This window comes from Lutra lutra, chromosome 7, assembly GCF_902655055.1.
Source record: "Lutra lutra chromosome 7, mLutLut1.2, whole genome shotgun sequence".
NCBI classification, from domain to species: Eukaryota; Metazoa; Chordata; class Mammalia; order Carnivora; family Mustelidae; genus Lutra; species Lutra lutra.
This window is the reverse complement of record NC_062284.1, coordinates 63179145-63201672: the sequence shown is the minus strand read 5'-3', so window position 1 is coordinate 63201672 and position 22528 is coordinate 63179145. Positions and strand designations below refer to the sequence as shown.

Here is a 22528-nt window from a genome sequence, read left to right as displayed (position 1 = left end):
GTACTTTAATAAGCTGTACTTAATCAGGACAACGTTAAGACAAAGTCTGGGGTATATTCTGCCTCTGACAGGCCATAGTTCTCCCTCCAGTAACCTCAAGGATCCTGAAGAGAGCAGAACTACTCTGAGCTGGAAGGGATACCATTCTCCTTCCCAGTGAAAAGACTCTGCTGCATGCTGGCTGCTATGGGATGCTGGCTGGCAGAATTGGCCTTTTCCCTTCTAGGGCCACAGCCCCAGAGCTGTTTCTTTCTTTCTTTTTTTATTTATTTGGAGAGAGAGAGAGAGAGACAGAGATCACAAGTAGGCAGAGCAGCAGGCAGAAAGAGAGAGGGGGAAGCAGGCTCCCTGCTGAGCAGAGAGCCCAATGCAGGGCTCGATCCCAGGACCCTGAGATCATAACCTGAGCTGAAGGCAGAGGCTTAACCCACTGAGCCACCCAGGTGCCTCCCAGAGCTTTTTCTTGGACAGGCTTTCTGAATTGCTTGATAATCTCTGTACACTTGATATCAGAATCAGGGATGAGCTGAACAGGCAGCCTGAATTATAACCTGAGTGGGCTTCTTTCATCTCATGAAGAAGACACTCAGAAAAGACTTTTGCATGGTCAAATTTCCCTCCTGTTCAGTCCCTAGCTGTCCAAGAAAAGATGTCTGCACTATTTCTGAAGACCTTTTTCTATTTGTGTCATGGGAACAGAACTGTGCTTCTTTACCTGTGACCAAACTCAGTTTCTGAGTCTTTCCATTAATAAATCCCCCCACCCAACTAGTCCTGCCAATACCCTCACTGGAAACAGGCTGTTTTTCATCTTTCCACTGATTACTTAATGTTCTTTATTAAGTGTTAAAAGCCTCTAGCCTGGGTCAGCTCCCCAACTGTGCCAAGTCTTCGCAGCAGCCACTCTGGCATCACCCTGAGCACCTTTCACGTGCAGATCCCTGGCCCTGCCGTTGGCCTCACGCTTTGAAGGCAGTCAGGTCAAACTCAAGGACACGCTTGGGCAAGACAAGGAGACTTAAAGCCTCACAGAACCCTGAGACGGGTGGGGATGGTATCTCCCAGGAACTGCTATTCATGGATTTTGGGGATAGCGCCCTAAATACTGATGGCCTGCTCACGGCAGAGGCTTCAGACCCAGATAGATTCCCCGTGCAGATCAGCACTCCAGGCACCTCAGGGCTTATAAGCTGATCAGGTCTTGGCGGGCTTCACTCTAGGCAGTTCTGTCCAGCTTCCTTTTCTAAGTGTGAGAGGGCCATTTGGGATCAGAGAAGTCACCTAAAAGGCTATTTGACAGTGCCCACAGCCTTCCAGATCCTCCACATTAACTGTGTACAACAGCCTTGAAAGTGATGTTAATAGGCTTACTGTCCAAATAACTTACAAGTCCAAATAACTGATGGAACTTATATTAAAGTTAACGTAGTTTGTTCATCTCAGGACTTCTCAGAGTCTTTAATAGAACATACTTTATGACTCTCCAGGAGGGGGATGAAATAGGAAGGGCAGCCCGTACTCTCTTCTCAACTCGCAATTACCCAGAAATGAACATATATCATCAAATACAAGGACTGGAAGGGACTCCTGAGGTCAAATAGTCCCAGGTCCATCGTTTTATAGATAAGAAGACCAAAGCCAAGAAAAAAAGAAATTTGCTCCAGGTTACACTGCTAACAAGTGGCCCAAAGTTCGATGAGTGGCATTCTATTATTCCCCCAGACCACAATCCCTAACATTTAATCTCAGTCCCCCTGGTAAACCCCATAAAGCACTCTTGGGAAGCTCTCAGGTCATGAAGGAGAGTCAGAGACAAGCTGCGCTGTGAAGGGCCTTTTCCTTAAGAGTTTCCTTAAGTAGCCTCTGGAAGGAGATGGGAATGCACTGCCTTAGCCTATGAGGCAGTCGCAGGCCATCTGTCACACTGGACTTTGCCTTGCTGCAGGCTGGAGAAGTCAAGCCAAGTCCGCACAGTGTCCAGCAGCAATTTATTCTTTAAAGGGAGCCGGTTCCGATACAGGTAAATAGTGACAGTAAGTAACTGTTATGGACCTATTTTCAGACCCTTCTCTGGAGAACAGTGGCTCAGTGGTCCTTATCCTTGAGAACAAAGAAACTGGGAACCTCCAGAAAACCCCAAGGTTTCCATCCAGTTCTCCTATCTCCTGTCCTTCCGACTATTTCTTTCCTTCCCTGCCACAGTTTGTCTGGAGGGTTTAAATATGTATATCTTCTGCCCTCAGAACAGCAGTGAAATAAGAACTGTAGCAGTGATTCTTTTCATGTCTGTCTAAAGATTTCTTTTTTTTTTTTTTGGCAATATTTCTGGAACATGCTGGACAATGGGAAATCCCAAAGACTCAAGATAGAGAGCTCTCTAAGATAAGCTGTCAGGACATCTTAGAACTTACCCAGCAAGCAAGCCTTTCTCAGTGACCTAAACATTGGGAAGGGCTAGGCCAGAAGCCATCTCCCAGTTCATCAAAAGTATCTGAAGCCTTAGACAGGAGCCCAGTGCGAGAATACCATCTCATCCCTTGCTGCTTGTTTTATTATACTATTTATAGTGGCCGAGTTGCAAAGGAAGTAATGGAGTCAAGTGCAAAGATCAAACGGGAGCCACCAGAAATACACAGGTAGGCTGCCACAGACTTCCCCTAAAACCAGTTCCAGCTCAGATCCCAGAAGCTCCAAAAAGGGAAGGATAACACGGCAGGGAGCTAAAGGCATGGAGAACAGTCTGACCCCGGTATCTCTGGGCCTTGAGGGAACCTGAGGGATGGCGTAGTACCCAGTACCACATCCTGGGTACTTCCCTGCTGTCCTCCCAAATCCTGAAGGTGGTCACAGACCATGGAGGACATGTCCAAAATGCAAGATTTCCGTAGTTCTGGAATCAGTCCATTACCAAAAGCCAGGGATAGCCCCATAGCCCTATCACACTAGGTCGAAAATAGTTTTGAGATCCTTGCATTATGTGTAACTGCACATCATGTATATCTCTTAAACCTAGTAAGATGCAAAAAGAATATGACTGGCCAAGACAGCTAGGGTTCACCAAGCAACCTGATCTCTGGGAATGGGAGCATTACTACCACCTTCACATGGCACATCCTTGCCACCAGCAGTCTCTGTCAGAAGTCAGAGAGGCTGCCATATGTTTTCAGGCACATTTTCTGTAGTACTGCTTATGTTGGGGCTCTACTCCCTGACCAACCTGCCCAGAGACCAGTGGTACCACTCCCGCACTAAAGCAGGTGGGTCTGGCATGTGAGGCGGCAGACAAATCTAAAGCAGTGTCTCTGATTGGGATCCGGGAACTAAAGGCAAAAAGCAGGTATTAAAGACCTTTTTTAAACAAATAAATAAAACTTAACACAGCCAGACAATTCTAGCAGCTACTTTCTCAACTCTGTGTCCTGACCACATCTGTCTGTGCACTGAATTAACAAAGTTCTCTTTTTCTTTAACCTCAGAGCAGGGATGGTTCCCAGCCGCAGCTGTCCCTCCATAACCCATGGCCCAAGGCTGAGCAGTGTCCCCAGGACCCGCAGAAGAGCTGTTCACATCTCCATCATGGAAGGTGAGCATAAGCTCTGCAGATGACAATGGGGTTCCTCTACATTTTGACCTGGACCACTTCCTCTCAGGGACTTTGAAAAGAAGTTACACTAGAGACCAGAGCACATTTCTCCAATGGAAGAGAGAAGGTTTCAGGCAGTGGCTAGGTACCCCAGCTGGGTGTCAGGTGAAGGGTAATCCCACCCAGCCCTGATGAGCTGTAGTGTGAGAGGGGGTTTAAACCTGAGAGTGTTGGGGCAGACCTTTGGAAGGCTGTTATTGCATCGAACAGGTTCCATGCAGTTCTCAAACTGCTTTCCATTAAGAGGCTTTTCACTTATGTTTCAGATTAGACTAGTCTCCACAGTTTAAAGGATCAGGGTGGCTGAGGCAGTTAACCAAGAAATGAAAACTCCTAGTTCTGAAGCACCACAATAGCTGCTACCACCTTCTATTGCGGGGGGTGGGGGTAGGAGCAGGAGCAGGGGAATCTGTCCTCTTGCCATCTGAATTCTTTAACTTGATCTCAGGAAATCTCACATGTCCCACCTCTCTCCCTCTTACCCTCCCAGGACTCCCAGGTGGGTCCTGGGAGGGAAGAGATGAAGTCTGTGAATCTTCACTAACCAGATGCTGCAGCAGCTGGGCCTGGTACCTCTTCATTCCTGAGGTCGTTAATATCATTAGGAAACTCCTGGAATATTCCTCTCATTGTCACTGACTCAGATGCCCCACAGGCTAGATACAGGTACAAAGTTGAATGCTATCATTCCCAAAGATGTTTTTGTAGGACCTCAGAAGATCTCAAGCAGCAGCAAAGAGCAGCAGGTTTACTTTAAACCTGCTTTAAACCTGAAAGGTGGGAAGGGAAGACTCTTTGCCCTTTTTGTGGGAATGCTGATTAATGAAAACAAAGAACTGCTTAGGTTAGGAAGGGTATCACTCTGCTGCTCCCCTGGGAGGATCATGGCTTTGTGTTTTAGATTTTGTCACTGACTTTGTATTATATAAGTCTGGTATATAACTACAGTCTAGGGGTTGAGAACCCTGCCCAGGCAACCACAATCAAGTGCCTTAATTATTTTGAGTATCTTGGTTGTTCTATTTGTAAAATAGGGATATCTTCCTTGTATACTCCATGGATTGTGAGGAAGGTGATGTACATAGAAGTACTTTAAAGAGATTCAAGCATTTATTGGACAGGCAGCAAGCACGGTGCAAAGAGACCTAGTCAGGAAGTCAAAGATGAGATTCAAATAACAGCTCTGCCATGTACTTTCTCTAGGGCACATTGCTCAACCTCTCTGAGCCTGTGGCCCCCACTGTAGAGTGGGGTGTGGGTGTGGGAGGGTGCCTTCTGAGCTATGAAGTATAACTGCTGTACAGAGTATGAAGTTACTGAGGTCTGTCATCAGACACAGGCTCCTGGTTTTCCTTCCAGTCTTAGGCTGAGCAGGAGAACTGAGCATAGTGCTCATTGTCCCTCTTCTTTTAGGGTGTTCATCTCAGGAAAGCAGAATGAATTTCTTCTCTTTTGAGGAAACATAACTTTCTCCTCTCCCTGTGGCCCTTCTTCCCATCCACCCTGAGGTTGGAAGCCACCAGATTCACATCAAAGCTCTTGTAAAATGTTAAGGACAGCTGTCCTCCCAGAGAAAAGGCCACCCTCTGGAGGAAGTTGGCACTAATACAGGTCTAGGGAAGAGCCTCACGCATTTGTTCTCCAGCATATGGAAGAATGTCCAGTAAAACCCATGTTCCCAGAAAAGAGAAGACAGGCTGTCCATGTGCGGATACAACTCATTTGTAGTAGTTGCCAAGCAGGGTTAGCAAAACTACTGAGACTCAGGAAACCAGTCCTTGAGTCTCTTCCAAGACAAGTTATGAGGCTGCCTCAGTTCCCAACCAGCTCTGGCTATGCCTCCGGCATCCTCCCAGAACCTGTCTTCTCCTATTGTAGCAGCAGTAGGCTCCTTAGCATCTGAAATAGTTCTCTTTGCTTGTACAATGCCAGGGGAGGGTACAGCAGGGAAAGGCCACCAAGGAAGCTAGTAAGGAAGAGACTTCTAGGGGCGGGGCATACCCTCATAATCTCAGCCCCCATAGAACTTCACACCTGGTGGATGATAGCACAGCAGGCGCCCATGTGCCACCCCGCAAGCCAGCCTGCGGCTCACCCCCATGCCTGAGGCTGCCTGCAGACAAGAACAGCCTTCATCCCCAGTCATAGCCCTCAGCCCAGGACCCATCAGATTCAGGAGGGCAAAAGTAGAAGCACCTAAGAACTGCCCCAGCAGGAATGACACTGTGAGGAGAGGTAGATGGACATCTGGTGTGGCAATGGGGTGGGGGGGGGTAGATTTTTAGCATTTAAGTGGCTCTATCAGTGTAGGGATTATCAAGTCTGGGGAGATAAAATGAATGGATTATTTCTCAGAGAGTTGAGCTATACCATCTCTCAAGAGGGGTTTCACCTTTAAAGCACCCAGCAAACACAGCTGACCCCCACTGTACAAGTAACCAGACAGGGAAGGGCTGAGAGGGAAATGATGGGGGTCTCAGAAGAAAGGCACTAACCACCAAAACTCCCAGGAAGTTATGGACTTTTGAAACTGGCTCATGCTCCATCAGAGACTCTTTCCTATTGTCCATATGGCACATAAATTAATGTCACAAACTATTTGCCTTTTCCAGGGGGGAAAGCTTTGGTTGTTATCTCTTAAAAACAATGGGGAAATCTCTAAAAAATGGGGAAAAAAAAAACAAAAAACAAAACCAGTAACATAAAAAACTACAATTTGAATGAGATCAGGTAATTCCAACAAGCTAGGACCGTTAAAAAGATGACTGTACACTGGCTGGTCCTCCCCTCTGCTCTCAGGGATGCCAAGAGACCACGTGTTGTTAGCACAGGCTTAGCCAGAGAGGATGCTCAGGTATGTTGATTCCTTTTGTCCATTGAGCTCTGTGGGGCACAGCTCAGCAGCTGGGGCCAAATAGCATACAGCCCATTTCCGCCCCACAGCTGCCACCTCACACTTTAGGTCACCCAACCCAACGCCCAATGTCTTTACAGCCTCACATCCTGCATTTTCTGCAACTATGTGATCCTTCCTACCCTGTGAGACTATTCTCTGCCCTCTTTGTACCGCATTCTCTGAGAAGTCTGGGGCCCTTATACGGGCCTCTGGGAAACAGTCACATGCTAGGAAAGCATTACTTTTTATGGCTCTAAGTGCTTCTGACTGAATCCAGTCCCTGATAACGCTGGCCTCTCAGAGCTGTTCCTTCCCTGAAGCTCAGCCTGCTCTGTCTCACAGAGCTGACATTCTCTTCTCCAGCGCAGGAGACACTATGAAGGAGCTGCCTTGGCTTGAGGTCAGCAAAAATGCTTTGCCCCAGTCAGTCTTCCATCCTTTCCCTCTGTATCTCCCCTGACTGGCTGGTTTCCATGAAGAGATCAGCTGGTTTCCACTGAAGAAGTATCTGCCTTCCTGGGCCACCATGGGGAAGAGTCTGATTAAGATTCACACCAGAGTCCGAGTTCAGCTCCGGTTGACTAATCACTGCCTTCGGCCACTGAGTGTGCGCATACTGAGGATGGGGCCCCGGCTCCAGGGTAGGCTCCTGACCACTGTGTCCCCCTGCCCACAGGGAGCCACCTCTGGGCAAGGCAATCAGCTGGAGCACATCCAAGGTAAAAGACTCCTCTGTCAGCCCCCACCCACGGTACCCACCCTGTCTTCCCAAAATAACGGGTTTGATGAAGGGGTGGTGGTTTCTAGTGAACCCAAAGTTCTATACAAGACTAGCCTGACCTAGCAATAATAACTTTGCAAGTGAGGTCTGTTGAGGGAACAGAAAACTAACACTGAGTGACTTTATCTGTCAAGCAATCTATTAGAAATGCATAAGTATCCATTATCTTATTTACTGATAATGTATCAGTAATGTAATAATGTAGTTATTATAATATAGTTTCTCTCTGATATAACTTACAATGTAGTTTCTCTCTGATATAATAGGCTTTGCCTCGGTCTCCTTCCCCACCAAGCTTAGGGCTGAATTGGAGGCCAAGCTAAGTTTGCACTGAAGTGCCTTCTGGCAGCTAAGCTCGTCATGCTTTGGAAGATCTGATAGAATTGTCTTTGTGAGAGGACAGCCTCTAGAAAGGGTATGAGAACTGCTGTGCTGGGAGTGCTGAGGTTTCAGGGGAAGGGGGGTGGAGGAGTGGGTGGGAAAGGAACTGAACCAATACATGTGTGATCAGGGCATAAAGGTTTCTGTTCTATCAGGGACTCATTACATACTACCAGGTATATATTCCTCATGCTGCTTATGCAAATGCAGGAATAAAGGAGAAAAACGGGAAAAAAGAGAGATCAAAGGAGCATCAAGAGCTCTGGAACAAGGGGCACACTCTTAATTCACATTATTTCAGAACAGTTTCTTGGGCAAATGGGACCTAAACTGAAGGCAAATGTAGGCCATAGACTTAATTCATCTTGGCCCAAAAGTTAACAATATGATCCATTAGCATCAGGAAACAGAGACTTGCAGTCTATCTGTGCCTTTGCCATTACCAGCCAACCACATGTCATTAGACAAGCTTTGTAACCTCTTGCCTTCATGACTTTGTGGAAAGATGAAAGCACTTTAAAAAGTTTAAAACACTATACAAACTTAAGATTTTAGCACAGGGGAAAACAAAATACAACTAGGATCATGAGGAGCTCCTGAAAACAGAAGCTGAGAGCTAAAGCAAATATACTGAGGGTGAGGTGATAGGGAGTATAGGTGGACAGCAGGGGGCTGCTGTTGCCAGTCCACCCCACCCATTTATAACCCAGATTCCAGGATTTGTTCCCGGAGAGAATCCTTAACTGTACCTGTGCTAAAATGGGTTCCGGCAGGCTAGGCAGGCAGGCTGCCCAGGTACATATGGCTACACTACAAGAGAACCAAATGAAACACTACTTCTGAAAGGTGACTGCCACTTTTTTTTTTTTTTTTTTAAAGATTTTATTTATTTATTTGACAGAGAGAAATCACAAGTAGGCAGAGAGGCAGGCAGAGAGAGAGGAGGAAGCAGGCTCCCTGCTGAGCAGAAAGCCCGATGTGGGGCTTGAACCCAGGACCTGGGATCATGACCTGAGCCGAAGGCAGCGGCTTAACCCACTGAGCCACCCAGGCGCCCCTGACTGCCACCTTTTAACAGAGACCCTTGGGCTTCTGAAGTTAGCCCTGAACTTAAAAACTCCCTAATCAGCCCTAGTTAGGTGAAACCTTTATAGAGCTGGGAATCTGGTTCGGTCTGCAGCAGTCAGGGTCAATTTCAGAACAATGGAAGGGGGACTGGCTTCTCTTGCCATTGGCTACAAAGGCAGAGAAAGCCAGAGCCACTCTGACTCCTCAGAGTAGCCACGAATGGAAAATGCAGACATTGAACCTGAAACAAGAAGCCATTTCCTTGGAAGCATTGTGATGTGGGCCATACTTGGTGACTCTGGGCCCACATCCTCCAGCCTAATGGCTGCTGTTTGGCTGACAGAGTAACCAGCTCCTGTTTTTCACTACCAGAGATTGAGCCTTGGAAAGAGAGACTGTTCCATCTAAAAAAGTAAAGAGATAATAGGTAGTTTTAGGGGGTAAAGGACCCTTTCTCCTGGTGGATATAAGAAAATTCCCACCCTTACCCAACAAGATCTTCTCAGAGACCACTCTGTACTCTGGAGTGTATAAAATAGAGGAATTGTCAGCCTACTGTGGACCCAGCTCATTCTAAGGTGAAAAGAAAGCTAGCTAGCCAAGTGCTATTCCCAAAGAGCAGATAGTGTTTTCACATTCCCTAAAATCAGGACAGCTAGAAGAGGTAGGCTAAAGAGACCGTCAGCAGGAAACCAAAAGATGACCTCATGAGTTCAAGCTGCATGCTAGCTGCATGTTAGAAGGAAACACAGTTCCAGAATCAGTATTTGATGAGGCCCAGTAAAGCAAAATAGTCTTCTCCTCCCCCTTTCTGCCTCTCAAGGCCCTCGGCCCAAGGGGGAATCTTGAGCTCCCTGAACTGTGGCCCCAGCTCTGAATTAGGGAGTCTGTGATTCAGCTGTCTTTCAATTGGGGCTAAAACCAGGCCCAGGACATCAAAAGCCAGAAAGACAGAATCTTGAACAAATCTTGCCAAAACCCTAAGCACAAAGGAAAAAAGGAAAAGAAACTTCCAACCACAGCCACTTTGGTGTCTTACTGCTTCTCTTATCCTCTTCCTGATATATCAAAACGGTGCAGTGGCCACTGCAAAATTTTGGTAACCATATAAAACAGAATGGGTGCTGCCTCCACCAGACAGCAAAGTGTACACTAGGACCCAGAAAGCCTACTCATATTACTTTTGCCTTTCCAGGCCTGGAGTCCCTACGGGACAGTGCCCATTCCACACCAGTGCGTTCTTCCTCCCATGGGGACACCTTCTTGCCTCACGTGAGAAGCAGCCGGGCAGACAGCAATGAGCGAGTCGCTGTGATTGCAGACGAAGCCTACAGCCCTGCAGACAGTGTGCTGCCCACGCCTGTGGCCGAGCACAGCCTGGAGCTGATGCTGCTTTCCCGGCAGATCAATGGGGCCACCTGCAGCATCGAAGAGGAGAAGGAGTCTGAGGCCAGCACTCCAACTGCTGCAGAGGTGGAGGCCCTTGGGGGAGAGCTGAGGGCCCTCTGTCAGGGGCACGGCAGGCCAGAGGAGGAACAGGTGAATAAGTTTGTTTTAAGTGTGCTCCGTTTGCTCCTTGTGACCATGGGACTCCTCTTTGTTTTGCTCCTCCTCCTGATCATCCTTACCGAGTCTGACCTTGACATTGCCTTTTTCCGCGATATCCGCCAGACCCCCGAATTTGAACAATTCCACTATCAATACTTTTGTCCCCTCAGGCGATGGTTTGCCTGCAAAATCCGCTCAGTGGTGAGCCTGCTCATTGACACCTGAGAAGGGATGACTCCTCCTAATAACTAGCCAGGTGGACCAAGGAGCCCGGCTACCCATTCCCAGCAATGGGACCCATCGCGGAACCATCGGCACATGTACCAAGTCCTCCTCTCATGACTCAAAGTCCACAGCCTAGGAGGGTCATTTCCCAGAAGAAAAAAAGGATAGGCTCATGCCCTGTCTAAACAAACTGGGAAAACTCATTTACTTCAGAGGTTCTTTCAAGAAAGGCTCAGCGACTCTGTTTCTCATCCTCCCAATTTGCAGGATAATTTTTGGTTGTGAATTTTGATTTTTCATAGATGTGTATTATTTTCAAAGTATCAAATAAAAATTTATTTTACTATTACTGATTATTGCAGTAGTGTCACCTAGCAGATGGCACACTAGTTGAAGACTGGAGAGCTGCTGTCTTCTGTATTCTGCAGGAGCTTTCCTACTGGGCTCCAGGAGACTCATCAGTGCAGCCTTAGCAGGGCAGGCAAGGGGTCTGGACAATGGGAACTATCTAGGTTTTCTTGCCAGACAGAGATTTTTTAAAAAGTAAACATCCATGTAGAATGATTAAATGGAAAGTTGCTTCTTATGATGGTCTGAGTTGGATTTTCTTTTCCTTTTGTTTTTTTCAAATCTGAGCAGAGTGGGCATCTGAAGGGACCACCGCTACAGCAGCAGCAGCAGCAGGGGTGGGGTAAGTCTGTCCCCTTAGAATAGATCCTAGTGGGCATCACCATAAGTCTTGTATAATGAACTTATTAGACTTCTGTGATTTTTTTTTCTGAAGAACCTCAAGATTTTTATAGTGTTCCAGAGATGTTAGTTGAATTCAGTGGTGCCAGAGATAGGACTATCAGAAATGTTGGACAGAGTGTACTTAACAGAAACCAGAGCCAAGGTACTTGAGAAACTGTTGAGATTCAGAAAGCAGTACCTATTTTGTACAACCCCCTGCAAAAAAACTATTTCAATTTATATTTTAACAGGAAATGTTATTTTCTTATCAATTCATATTTTGTTTTTACTTTATGGATTAAGAAAATAGAGCCTGATGAACTAAACGATGCAAGAAAGAAACTGATCCTGAGAATGAAAAGCTTCAGAAAACAGAATTCCAAGATCAACAAACAGCCTTGAAAGGGACCAGGGAAAGAATCTCTCTGAACAGGCATACTAAAGGATGCCTACGTAAGAAAAATGGTGAATGTGGTAGAGACCAACACTTAGTTGTAGAAATACTGCCCCCTAGGGTCAGCCTCCACATCAGGAAAATAAAAATTGTAGGAAAGCATTGGCCATCCTTGCTGAAGGAAGCTGTGGAAGCATGCAGAACAGCACAGGAAGGGTGAGTGTGGGGTCCAAGACCCAAGCTCTGCAAACTCTTCACAACCACTCACAAGATCTTGTTTTCATCTCAGGGAGAGATTTCTAAGTCATCTGGGGCCTGAGGACTCATTTAAGGATGGTCAGTATACATGTACCTGGGAACCCCACAACAGTGGAGCTGCTGCTAACTTCCTATGATGTTGGGCAGCCCCAAATGCAGAACAGAATGAGTCACTTGTAGATTTGCTCTCCCCTAGTTTGTCCTCTGAAATAGCAGAATCATCTCCATGTACAGAGTATAACAGCTGTAGAATTAATAGGGGCCACAGGGTGGGGGAGTGGATTGTGTAATTTTAAATGCCCCTTCATCTAGACTAGGGGTTGGCAAACTACTTCTGTAAAGTGCCAGATAATATTTTTTTAGTTTGGTTTTGTGGGCCATACTCTGTAGCAACTACTCAACTCTGCCGTCATAGCACAAAAACAGCCATCCACAGGTAATACATAAACAAAGGAGTGTGACTGTGTTCCAATAAAAATTTATTTATAAAAATACATAAGGAGCTGAATTTGGACCATAGGCCATAATTTGCCAACCCCATCTAGACAATAAAACTGCTCCTTACCAGTATGTTAGCAGAAAGAGGGCCGGCTCTGCTCCCATTCCTGACTTGCTACAGATCCAGGACCATTTCCCAGTGGCAAAACTGGGGATGTTTGTATAAAGGGTGCTTGAACAACCAACCAGCAAAGAGGTATCTGATGCCAAGATGAGCAAGATCAAGTGTTGAAATGCTAAAACTCGGCCAGAATCTAAGAATGGAAGAAGAATGTCTGATCATTTCCATACCAGCAACAATTTGGGCAGAATTACAAACATCTATTTACCAAGTGACAAGACAAACTGAGGGAGATCCTAGTAAAAATTAGGGATCACTTAGAACCAACTAGCCACTGCCACTTGTCATCTGCACAGGACTGAAGTGAAAAGTAAACTCAGAGATGAAAAGGCTGTCAGGCGATAGGGGGCTGGTTTTAACCTGGATATCTACTGTCTTATGCAACATAGCAGATTATCTTTTAGTGTAGTGTTCCTACCTCAGTCTGTAGAATATGGTGTTTCTATGCAGTGAGTGATAGCCTGGCTGACACTGACCTTTCATACTCACATTAAAGAAAGATGCAGTATTCCATTTCCTGGTATGTTACTTGTGTCTAGAGTTCTAACAAAATAATAGTCCATACCACTTCTAAGAGCTGGACTTTGCTCTCTGAACAGAATTTTTGGTTTTTTTCCAGGGCTTACCCCAGAAAATACAGATAGTAAAGTTTCCTTCGATTTGCTTTTCAAATACTGCTTGAATAACAAACCTCCTGTGTTGATGACTAGTCTTTTTTGGGTATCTCCCCATTATTAAACATTGTTCAAATTTTTAACCTGGTTTAACTGTGTTCCACTATGTCTCCCATTTTCTCTCAAAATTAGTTTGATCTCATTGTAGAAAATAAAACAATGGTTTCCATAGCTTCATCCATCAGAGGAAATAAAACTCTTACTAAAGAATAGTGTACTGCATCTTTAAGCAGTAGAAGGTAAACTACCTGCAAATGTGAATTTCTTAGTTTCATTAAAAAGTATAGTTGTTAACCTTTCGTGTGCCAAAAATTCTAAGTTACATTTTTCCTTCAAAGCAATGTACTTTTTTCTACATATACAGTATGTAGTTAGCATAAAATCATTGGTGCCATGAAAATTATTTTTTAAACTTAAATAAATATTTAAATATCATGGAAGAGTGGACTCTTTTTTTTAACTTCTAGCTTGTCTCACTTTTTCCTCAAAGTTACCAACATGTAGATAAAAAGATACCAGGGGTATTGTTACAGCTGACTACTGTTCATGACTAGAATCACTTAAAACAGTCATTTGGCTTATATCCATCCATTATCCTTGTCCCTCCCCACAAATAAATACGATTAAGAACTTGGAAGCTGGGGCGCCTGGGTGGCTCAGTGGGTTAAAGCCTCTGCCTTCGGCTCAGGTCATGATCCCAGGGTTCTGGGATCGAGCCCCGCATCGGGCTCTCTGCTCAGCAGGGAGCCTGCTTCCTCCTCTCTCTCTGCCTGCCTCTCTGCCTACTTGTGATCTCTGTCAAAAAAAAAAAAAAAAAGAACTTGGAAGCTGTAATAATGGAATGATTTTACAGATGAATTGGATCTCATTTTTCTCATGAGGAAAACCAAGGAGTAATTTTCCTAAGGCTACATAGTCAGTCTTAGAACCCAAAAGTAGAACCTAGATGGTCCAGGGTACCTGGCTGGCTCAGTAGGTAAAGCATAAGACTCTTGCTCTCGGGGTTTTGAGCCTGAGCCCTACAGTGGGTAAAGAGATTAGTTAAAAATTTTTTTAAATTTTTTTAAAATCTTAAAAATACAATTAAAATTAAAAAAACCTAGATGGTCTAGCTTCTAGACCAGTGTTCTTACTCAAGCCTGAAGTAAGAGGGAGAACAGAAAACCCTTCCTGTGAAAGGAACAGAATGGTGTCACCACTATGGTAACCTCATAATTACAACTTACAAACTACATTCCTATAACATTATCTCACCTGATTATGTAACCATCACTCAGGCTATGGAACTGGTAATGGTCTTCTAAATTCCCTGAGGATAAAAGGTGAAACTAGGTTCAACTGTGCTAGTTTATTATCTCTGTTTTCATTTCTACCTGCCCTTCAGTGCTCCATTCTGCTACCAGATCATCTTCCTAAAGCACTGATCAGGTTATATTACTCACCTATAAAATGATATCTAGGATCCTGTCTTAGTGGAGTGTTTTTTGTTGGTTTGGGGTGGGGGGTTGTTTGTTTTTTTGATGACAAAAGTCTTTGCTTAAAGTCATCTGCAGAGAGAAAAGCCGAAGAACCACTGGATGTGAATGACTGCCCATGATCCAAAGCTTTAAAGCAGCCACTCTTCTCTGGATTCCTAATGAAGACTCCCCTATGTATATACCCTTTCAGGGCTGGATCCACCACCCACTCCCTCTGCTTAGGGTTCCTCAACCATAACTAAGCCCCTCCGCATATGATTACACTGCTGGTTTTAGTTCATGAACAGGCTTCCTTTCCTCTACATACCCATACCCTCTTCCTCTACCCTTACAACTTGCTGATGGAGTGGAATCAAACATGCACAAGATACTTTTAAAATGTTTCCTCCTACATCTTCCATTTTAGGAAGAGATACCTTAAAATGTTTTACTCCTGACTAAATGTTATCTTCCTCACAAAATTTCACCTTTTCATTTGAAAATCCAAAAACATTTATAGCCAAATGAACCCAAATATGGATCTATGCTGTCCTGGAACTAAAACTCCTTACTGGTCTTCAGCACAATACCACAAAGGAAAAACCAAAAGAAGTACGAAGTGAGAAGGGACAGCCTAACAAATAGCCACTTAGATTTTTGGAATCTGGAGTTAGAGGGCATATATTTCTTCCTCTTGGGTTTGATATAGAAGGCACATGTGCCTGCCCTCCCCACTTCCCATGTACTGTGACTGAAAAGATTTAAATCTCTGTAATCACAGCCCTCAAGCTCCCTGCTTTCCTGGAGAACTGCCTTTTCAAAGTCATCTCTGTGGAAAGGAAATTCAAAGACCTGAATACCAAAATAGGACTGAATCAATCAGATTTTATCAATTCCTGATCATCTACAGTGTCATCTACCTGTCCACATATGATGAGAATCATCTCCTTCCTCCTTAAAGTCACATAAAGAAAGGCTGGGCATCTCAAAGAAAATGACTCAAGGGGAATAGAGAGCTTACATGCTTAAGGGATATCATAAAGCATAACCTAAAAAAAAAAAAGTTTATCCCAAAAAGAGAGAGCAATCAAAATATACAAATAATTACAGTAGCTAGCCACACAGCTTTAACCAAGTCTCTGGAAGAAGTACCTTTCACAACAGATTACAGTTTAAAGATGTCCTAAGGGAGACAATTTTCCTTTATGTGCTTTCTAGATTTAAACAATTTCTCCATTATACAGCTTGTCACGGAGAAACAAGTCCCCCCACTCTCCTTCCTTCCTGCATTGCCTCAAGAAGACAGAACTCTATTAAGTGGAATTAAATATAAATAGCAGAGTTTATGAAGCTGAAATGGGGAAAAAAAAAAAAAACCACGAAAGTGAGAAACATCAAGAATTTGTTAACATTTATTGCAGAAACCAGGCAATTACCATCAAGAATTCAAAGCTTAAATGATGGTACTAACTTTGACGCGAATATTTTTCAATATCGTAAAAAAAAAGCAATTCTCAAAGAAGTTGCCACTCTTGAAACTGTGAAATGAAGTTTAAAAAAGGGAGAGGAAGCCTACAGGCTTCATTTACTATCTCCAGGGAAGTTTAATAGAAGTCAACCTCACTTAGCTTTACTTTCCATTTCATAAATTAATTTTCTATTTCACTTACCAATTCCTATATTCCTATCATCAAGAAAATAGAGAACTCTTATTACTTATACACACTCACAACCTACTTAATAAACTAGGCCTCAAAATTAGACTTAACCTCTAATTACAGAGAAGGAAACTATACATGTCATTTTATTTCTGTGATATATAATTTGAAAAGATATTTTCTCTTAGAATTCAAACATATTGCCAAAAACTATTTACAATAGTCTTTCAGTAGTAGTTTGGCAATGAAGAGCAATTAAAAAATTCAGATAGGTGCTATCACACAGAAATGTTAGTCACTGAGCTAAGCAGCTACCCTTCCAACAAACGCATTCACATAGCACTAACTTCTGAAAAAAAAGTTTATGACAAAATGCCAAAAGTGGTTTATCATAACATTTCCCCCCAATATGAATTAGAATGAAGGTATTGACTTAATAAGGCTAATGAATCTCCTCTGGAGAGTTTAAAGACAAGGACAGATAAAGATCTCTGGGACCTTCTAAGGCAGGCGTTTTCACTTCTTTAACCATGACCCACAGTATACCACAGTAATAAATACATATGTTTTACATCGGAATATGCATATTCATATACAGTTACATATATGTAAGCACATATAACTAAATTTCACAAAACAACACTTATCCATTACATTTATTATTCTTTACTATTTCTTTCCTTTTCCTTTTTTTTAAAGACTGGTCATGGCTACATGGATTTCATGTGAATAGCTACAAGCCAGTCTGGAAAACACTGGTCTGAAGGCAATCTCACACTGGATTACAAGGTCAGGCAGATCCAAACCCTGTTCCTAGAAGCCCTACGATTCCTTGGCCATGCTTCAGGAGCCATCTAGAGGAGGTAAAAGGGTCAGCACACAAAGACAGGCCCCTGCCCAAGTGAACCAAGGCTTCTCAACAAGTATCTTGGGATTTCACATAAAATTTAATTTAAAGGCAGGAGGGGGAAAAAAAGAATTCTCCATTAAAAAATAAGAAGTTTCATAATCACTAAGTTAGATGACCTTTCAGGATCCCTTCCAGTGTGAGTCTAGAAATATTTACTCCAAACTATGAAATAAACCACAAATCCAAGTATCACTACAGAAGCAAAACCGTATCATGAAACTACAAGAACTTTTAATACTGATCATTCAAAGCTTTGTAATTTATAATGCTAGAATTTCTCAACATACTGCCTGATTAAAAGTGCTGAAGGCATCACAGCCTCCCCTCAAATTCCTTTCCCAATCTACAGAAATGACTTAAAAGGCTTCTCCCTTACTAAACATGTAAGTATGTAACTGTATACATTCTGCTCACAGTTCTTATTAATAAAGCAATTTTATATTAACTAAATAGAACATATTTTTAAAAAGGCCAAGGCACATGAATTACTAGGCTCCTTAGATACTGATTAATTTGAACCAATTTTGATGTTGCTAAACCAAACACTCATCAACTTTCTTAATTCATAAAAACATGTATCTTTCCACTGGAATTACCTCCAGCCAAAATATACCGAGTTGGGTGCATAGTGTTGATGGAACACACAGAGACCAGACTTTCTCCACCAAAAAAAGAATGCACCTGCTGTCCTGACTCATGGAAGATTTCCACACGTCGTGGATGAGCCATGCTGCCAACAATGACACAGTCTTCTTGTTTAGGGTCCCACACAGCCTGAAACCTGGTCAGCCATCGCCCAGTGATAGTGTTGTGCCTAGTGAAAAACACAATTTTTTTAAAGGATAGTGTTAAATAACTCAAAGCAGCAATGGGCATAGGGTAAACATGGCATTACTCCTAAATGCTGGTATTCTCTTCCAAGTTTCTTTTCATTAAGTTACTGAGTTACCATCAGCTTAATTTCATATAAAAATGAAATCAGGACAGAGATGATGTCTTCTGTACTTCTGAATCTCCACTGCCTAGTGGTTGTACTCAGTGGATGGTCACTATTGAAATAGCACCTTTTTTGTTCACTATTTCTTAGCTCAATGGACTCCATGCCCTCCCTTTTTTTACACATACAAAACAGAAGCCCTAGAAGTAAAAAATATATAATCTATGTTACTGCCATTTTAATAGAATCTATAATCCCATATTTGTATTCCCCGATAACCAAACCCTGAAATCATTTTATATTCCATACAACTTTATTTTATTTATTTATTTGAGAGAAAGCGTAAGTGGATAGAGGGGCAAAGAGAAAGGGAGAAGCAAACTCCCTGCTGAGCAGGAAGCCCAATGTGGGATCGGGTTCCCTGTTCAGCGGAGAGTCTACTTCTCCCTCTCCCTCTGCCTGCTGCTCTGCCTACTTGTGCTCTCTGTCAAATAAATAAATAAGGGGCGCCTGGGTGGCTCAGTGGGTTAAGCCGCTGCCTTCGGCTCAGGTGATCTCTGTCAAATAAATAAATAAAATCTTTAAAATAAATAAATAAATAAAATACCTAAAATAAATAAGTAAATAAAATAAAATGACAAACATCCCTAATGAATACTGATGCAAAAATTCTCAACAAAATACTAACAAAATGAACTCAATAGCACATTTAAAGGATTATACACCATGACCAAGTTGGAGCTATACCTAGAAAACAAGGATGATTCAACACACAAAACTCATTTGATAGAATATAACAAATTAAGAGAATAAAGGACAAAAATAATATGATCATTTCAACAGATGCAGAAAAATCATCTGACAAAATCAATACCCTTTCTTTTTTTTTAAAAAAGATTTTATTTATTGTCACAGAGAGCTATCACAAGTAGGCAGAGAGGCAGGCAGAGTGAGGGGGAAGCAGGCTCCCTGCTGAGCAGAAAGCCCAATGCAGGGCTCGATTCCAGGACCCTGAGATCATGACCTGAGCAGAGGCTTAACCCACTGAGCCACCCAGGTGCCCCGAAATCAATACCCTTTCACGATAAAAACATTCAATGAACTAGGAATAGGAGGAAATTATCTCAACATAATAAAGACTATATGTGAAAAATCCCGCAACTAACATCATACTCAAAGGTTAAAGACTGAAAACTTTTCCTCAAAGAGCAGGAAAAAGGCAAAGATGCCCACTCTTGCCATCTCTATCCAACATACTATTGGAAATCTGGAAGCACAAGAGACACTAACCTAAATTCCAGGTGTTCACAACCACACAGATAGCCAGATCCTGCATGTGAGGCATCACAACTACACCAACAAGTATTTGATAAGGAGGACATTCTCAACAGTCACTTGATAATCAATTGGACAAGAAAAAGTAACAGGACTATATTAAACTCAAAAACTGTGCACCAAAGCAAACAATCAACAGAGTGAAAGACAACCCCCCAAACAGTGGAAAATCTCTGCAAATCATATATTTGATAAGGGGTTAATATGCATAATATGTAAGGAACTCCCCACAACTCAAAACAAAAATGACCCAATTCAAAAGTGGACAAGACTTGAAGAGACAATTTGACAAAGATACATAAATGGCCAAAAAACATATGAAAAAAATGTTCAACAAGAACGCAAATCAAAACCACAATGAGATATTACCTCACAACCATTTAGATAATCACAATAAAAGAGTAGAATGATTAACATAAAGAGAAATTAGAACTCTGGTGCACTGCTGGTAGGAATGTAAATGGTGCAGCCCCTACAGAAAAACAATAGGGAGGTTCCTCAAAAAATTTAAAAATTCCTCTTCCTGGGTATATATCCAAAAGAATTCAAAGCAGGATCTTGAAGAGATATTTGCACATCCATGTTCACTGCAGGATCATTTACAATAGCCAAGATGTAGAAACAAACCCACTGTCCATCGACAGATGAATGGATAAACAAAATGTGGTATATACATACAATGAATATTATGCAGCCTTAAAAAGGGAGGAGGTCGCATGCTAGAACATAAGGGAACACTGAGGACACGATGTTGAGTGAAATAAGCTAGTCACAGAATGACAAATACCATGATTCCACTCACATCAAGTGTTTAAAGTAGTTAAAATCACAGAAATGTAAAGTAGAAAGATGGCTGCCAAGGTATGGAAGGGAGAGAGAAGAATCAATGTTTAATGGGCATAAAGTTTGAAAAAGGAAATGAAGATGGGACAATTTGTAAAAAAGGAAACAAACACACTTAAATGTAGCCTCCACAGACTTTAAAATGCATGATATAACAATTAACATATATGGCACACTCTGGTCCCAACTTCACAAATACTGATAAAGAGGGATGTCTAGAAGATGGCACTGAAGTTGGATATAAAATACATACATTAAAAGTAGCAGATGCAAAAAGAAGGTAACTAGAGAAAGTTTAAGTGGGAAGGTAGGGAAACCCTTTAAGTCCACAACAAACAGGTATAAACAAAAGAGCTTTAGATGGCCTCACAGCCGGTAAGAGGTTACGATTTTCCTTAATAAAAGAACATGAGTAATTCACGTGGAATAAAGTCATTCACCTTAGCCAAAAATAACCACCCAGCTGCAAAGAATAGCTATGGACTAAAAGAGATTGAACCCTTTGAGGATGGAGAGAACCTGGAAGCAAGAACCCTTCTGGATAGGAACTAGCAAGCTGGGACACTTAAAATATGTAATACAAAAATTCAGACCTACTACATCATTTTGACAATCAGATGTCTAACATATATGGAAACCTACCTGATGGTAGTGAGCAAAGGAATCTCAGAGGATATACAGCTGCTGTCAAAGATTCTGCAAAACAAAGATCAAGAACAAAGTAACACACTTTTTACTGTTTCTTAAAAATTTTCTGAAAGAAAATCAGTGTATTTAGCAAGTTTTTCACTGGTTCATGACATGAAATATGATTGCTATTTTAAAATATACAGGATCAGGCTTTAATAAACTTCAGCTAATATATTTAACAAAAATTACAAAAAATATTATAAAATTCAGAACTTTACAGTTTATTGAAGAAATAATTTATTTAAACACTATTACACCAAATTGAAAATGCATATTATAAAATAATACTCTGGATCCTATATTGAGATTCACAATAATTACAGACCATCTATAAAGGGATGTGGTCTGAAAATGTACAAATAACCTAAAAATTTTTGCACATATCAAGAGCAATTTCCCCATGAGACTCATTAGTTGAGGGACTAACAGTGTCACTTCTACAGGCTGGTAAGACTACGACTGACCAGCAACCATGCGGAGTTCTTGTGCGGTAGCTCAAAGAGTCCAGGAGCCTACACCAGGTACCCTAACAGAAAGAAACTAACCACATCACATCACCTCCCCCTTCTTGCACCTCGCTATTCCAATGTAGTTTCTTGGCACCTACAGCTTATTGCCTAATCAGATTACTAGAAAGCTAAATCACTAACAGCTAATGTAAATTCTGCAGTACAAATGAACAGAATGGTTAAAATACAGGTAGCTTCTTATGCAAAGAAAACTGTATGGGTAAAAAGGAGAGACACTGGACTGCCACTGCCTAGTGACTAAATCTCAATACACCCACCTGGTAATGCTCACAGACTTTACTAGAAACTGGACACCTGTCACAAAGTAAGGACCATGCTCTTCCCAACAGAAAAGTCTAAACAGAAATTAGGTGCCTTTCTAGAGCTTGGCCCACATTATACATCCAACAGATGCTTGTTGAATGAATAATGAATGAATTCCAGAATTACTTAAGGTAAAATTATAAAATGACAAATGCTTACAATGCTAAGCAAAATCAGGAATAAAAGAAAACAAAATCATTTCCTCTGTGGTTATATTAACATTCTCCACATTTTTTGTCATTATTTTCTATTTTTGGTTCAGTTGGTTTAGATCATATTTTTAAAGCCATTTTTAGGAAGTAGCTACAGAAAGGCACCAAAGCTAAAACTGTAAAAACTGTATCCAGTGGTTTGTACAAAAGCCCAATTATTGCTATCTTTTCTGCCTGCCCCTGGCCTGGGACTCTGCAGTTTCCACACAGCACTTCATGTGAAGGGTAGGCGCCACTAGCCCCAACCTAAGAGTCTGTCCCGATGCTAAAATTATCCTTCTTCCAACATATCACAAGCCTGGTTTTCCTGAGACTTCTGGGATCACTCAGTGCTGAAAGGGAAGCCTGACATCTACTCCCTGTAGACCTTCCCTGCCAAACGCAAGGAAATTTCCAGATCCCAAAACTGCTGAAAACCCATGAAATACAGGTTA

At 42.4% G+C, this 22528-nt stretch overlaps 2 protein-coding genes across 13 annotated transcripts in view; one reads left to right on the top strand and one right to left on the bottom strand.

Moving 5' to 3' along the window:
• The window catches only part of FRMD5 (FERM domain containing 5), a 311916-nt gene extending 298116 nt beyond the window's left edge, over nt 1-13800 (top strand). For 2 of the 6 annotated variants that reach the window (XM_047735830.1, XM_047735836.1), the window contains exons 11-14: nt 1946-2020; nt 2568-2636; nt 3477-3583; nt 9965-13800. In XM_047735830.1, coding sequence (XP_047591786.1) covers nt 1946-2020; nt 2568-2636; nt 3477-3583; nt 9965-10542 — 829 coding nt within the window. In that variant the 3' untranslated portion in view covers nt 10543-13800. The remainder of the gene's footprint in view (nt 1-1945; nt 2021-2567; nt 2637-3476; nt 3584-9964) is intronic. The other 4 variants (XM_047735834.1, XM_047735833.1, XM_047735835.1 and 1 more) reach the window with 4 other exon arrangements.
• Nucleotides 13801-16072: 2272 nt separating this feature from the next.
• Nucleotides 16073-22528, bottom strand: part of WDR76 (WD repeat domain 76) — a 63481-nt gene continuing 57025 nt past the window's right edge. For 6 of the 7 annotated variants that reach the window (XM_047735828.1, XM_047735824.1, XM_047735825.1 and 3 more), the window contains 2 exons: nt 21002-21055; nt 16073-18058 (listed from right to left, as the gene is read on the bottom strand). In XM_047735828.1, coding sequence (XP_047591784.1) covers nt 17803-18058; nt 21002-21055 — 310 coding nt within the window. In that variant the 3' untranslated portion in view covers nt 16073-17802. The remainder of the gene's footprint in view (nt 18059-21001; nt 21056-22528) is intronic. The other variant, XM_047735827.1, reaches the window with a different exon arrangement.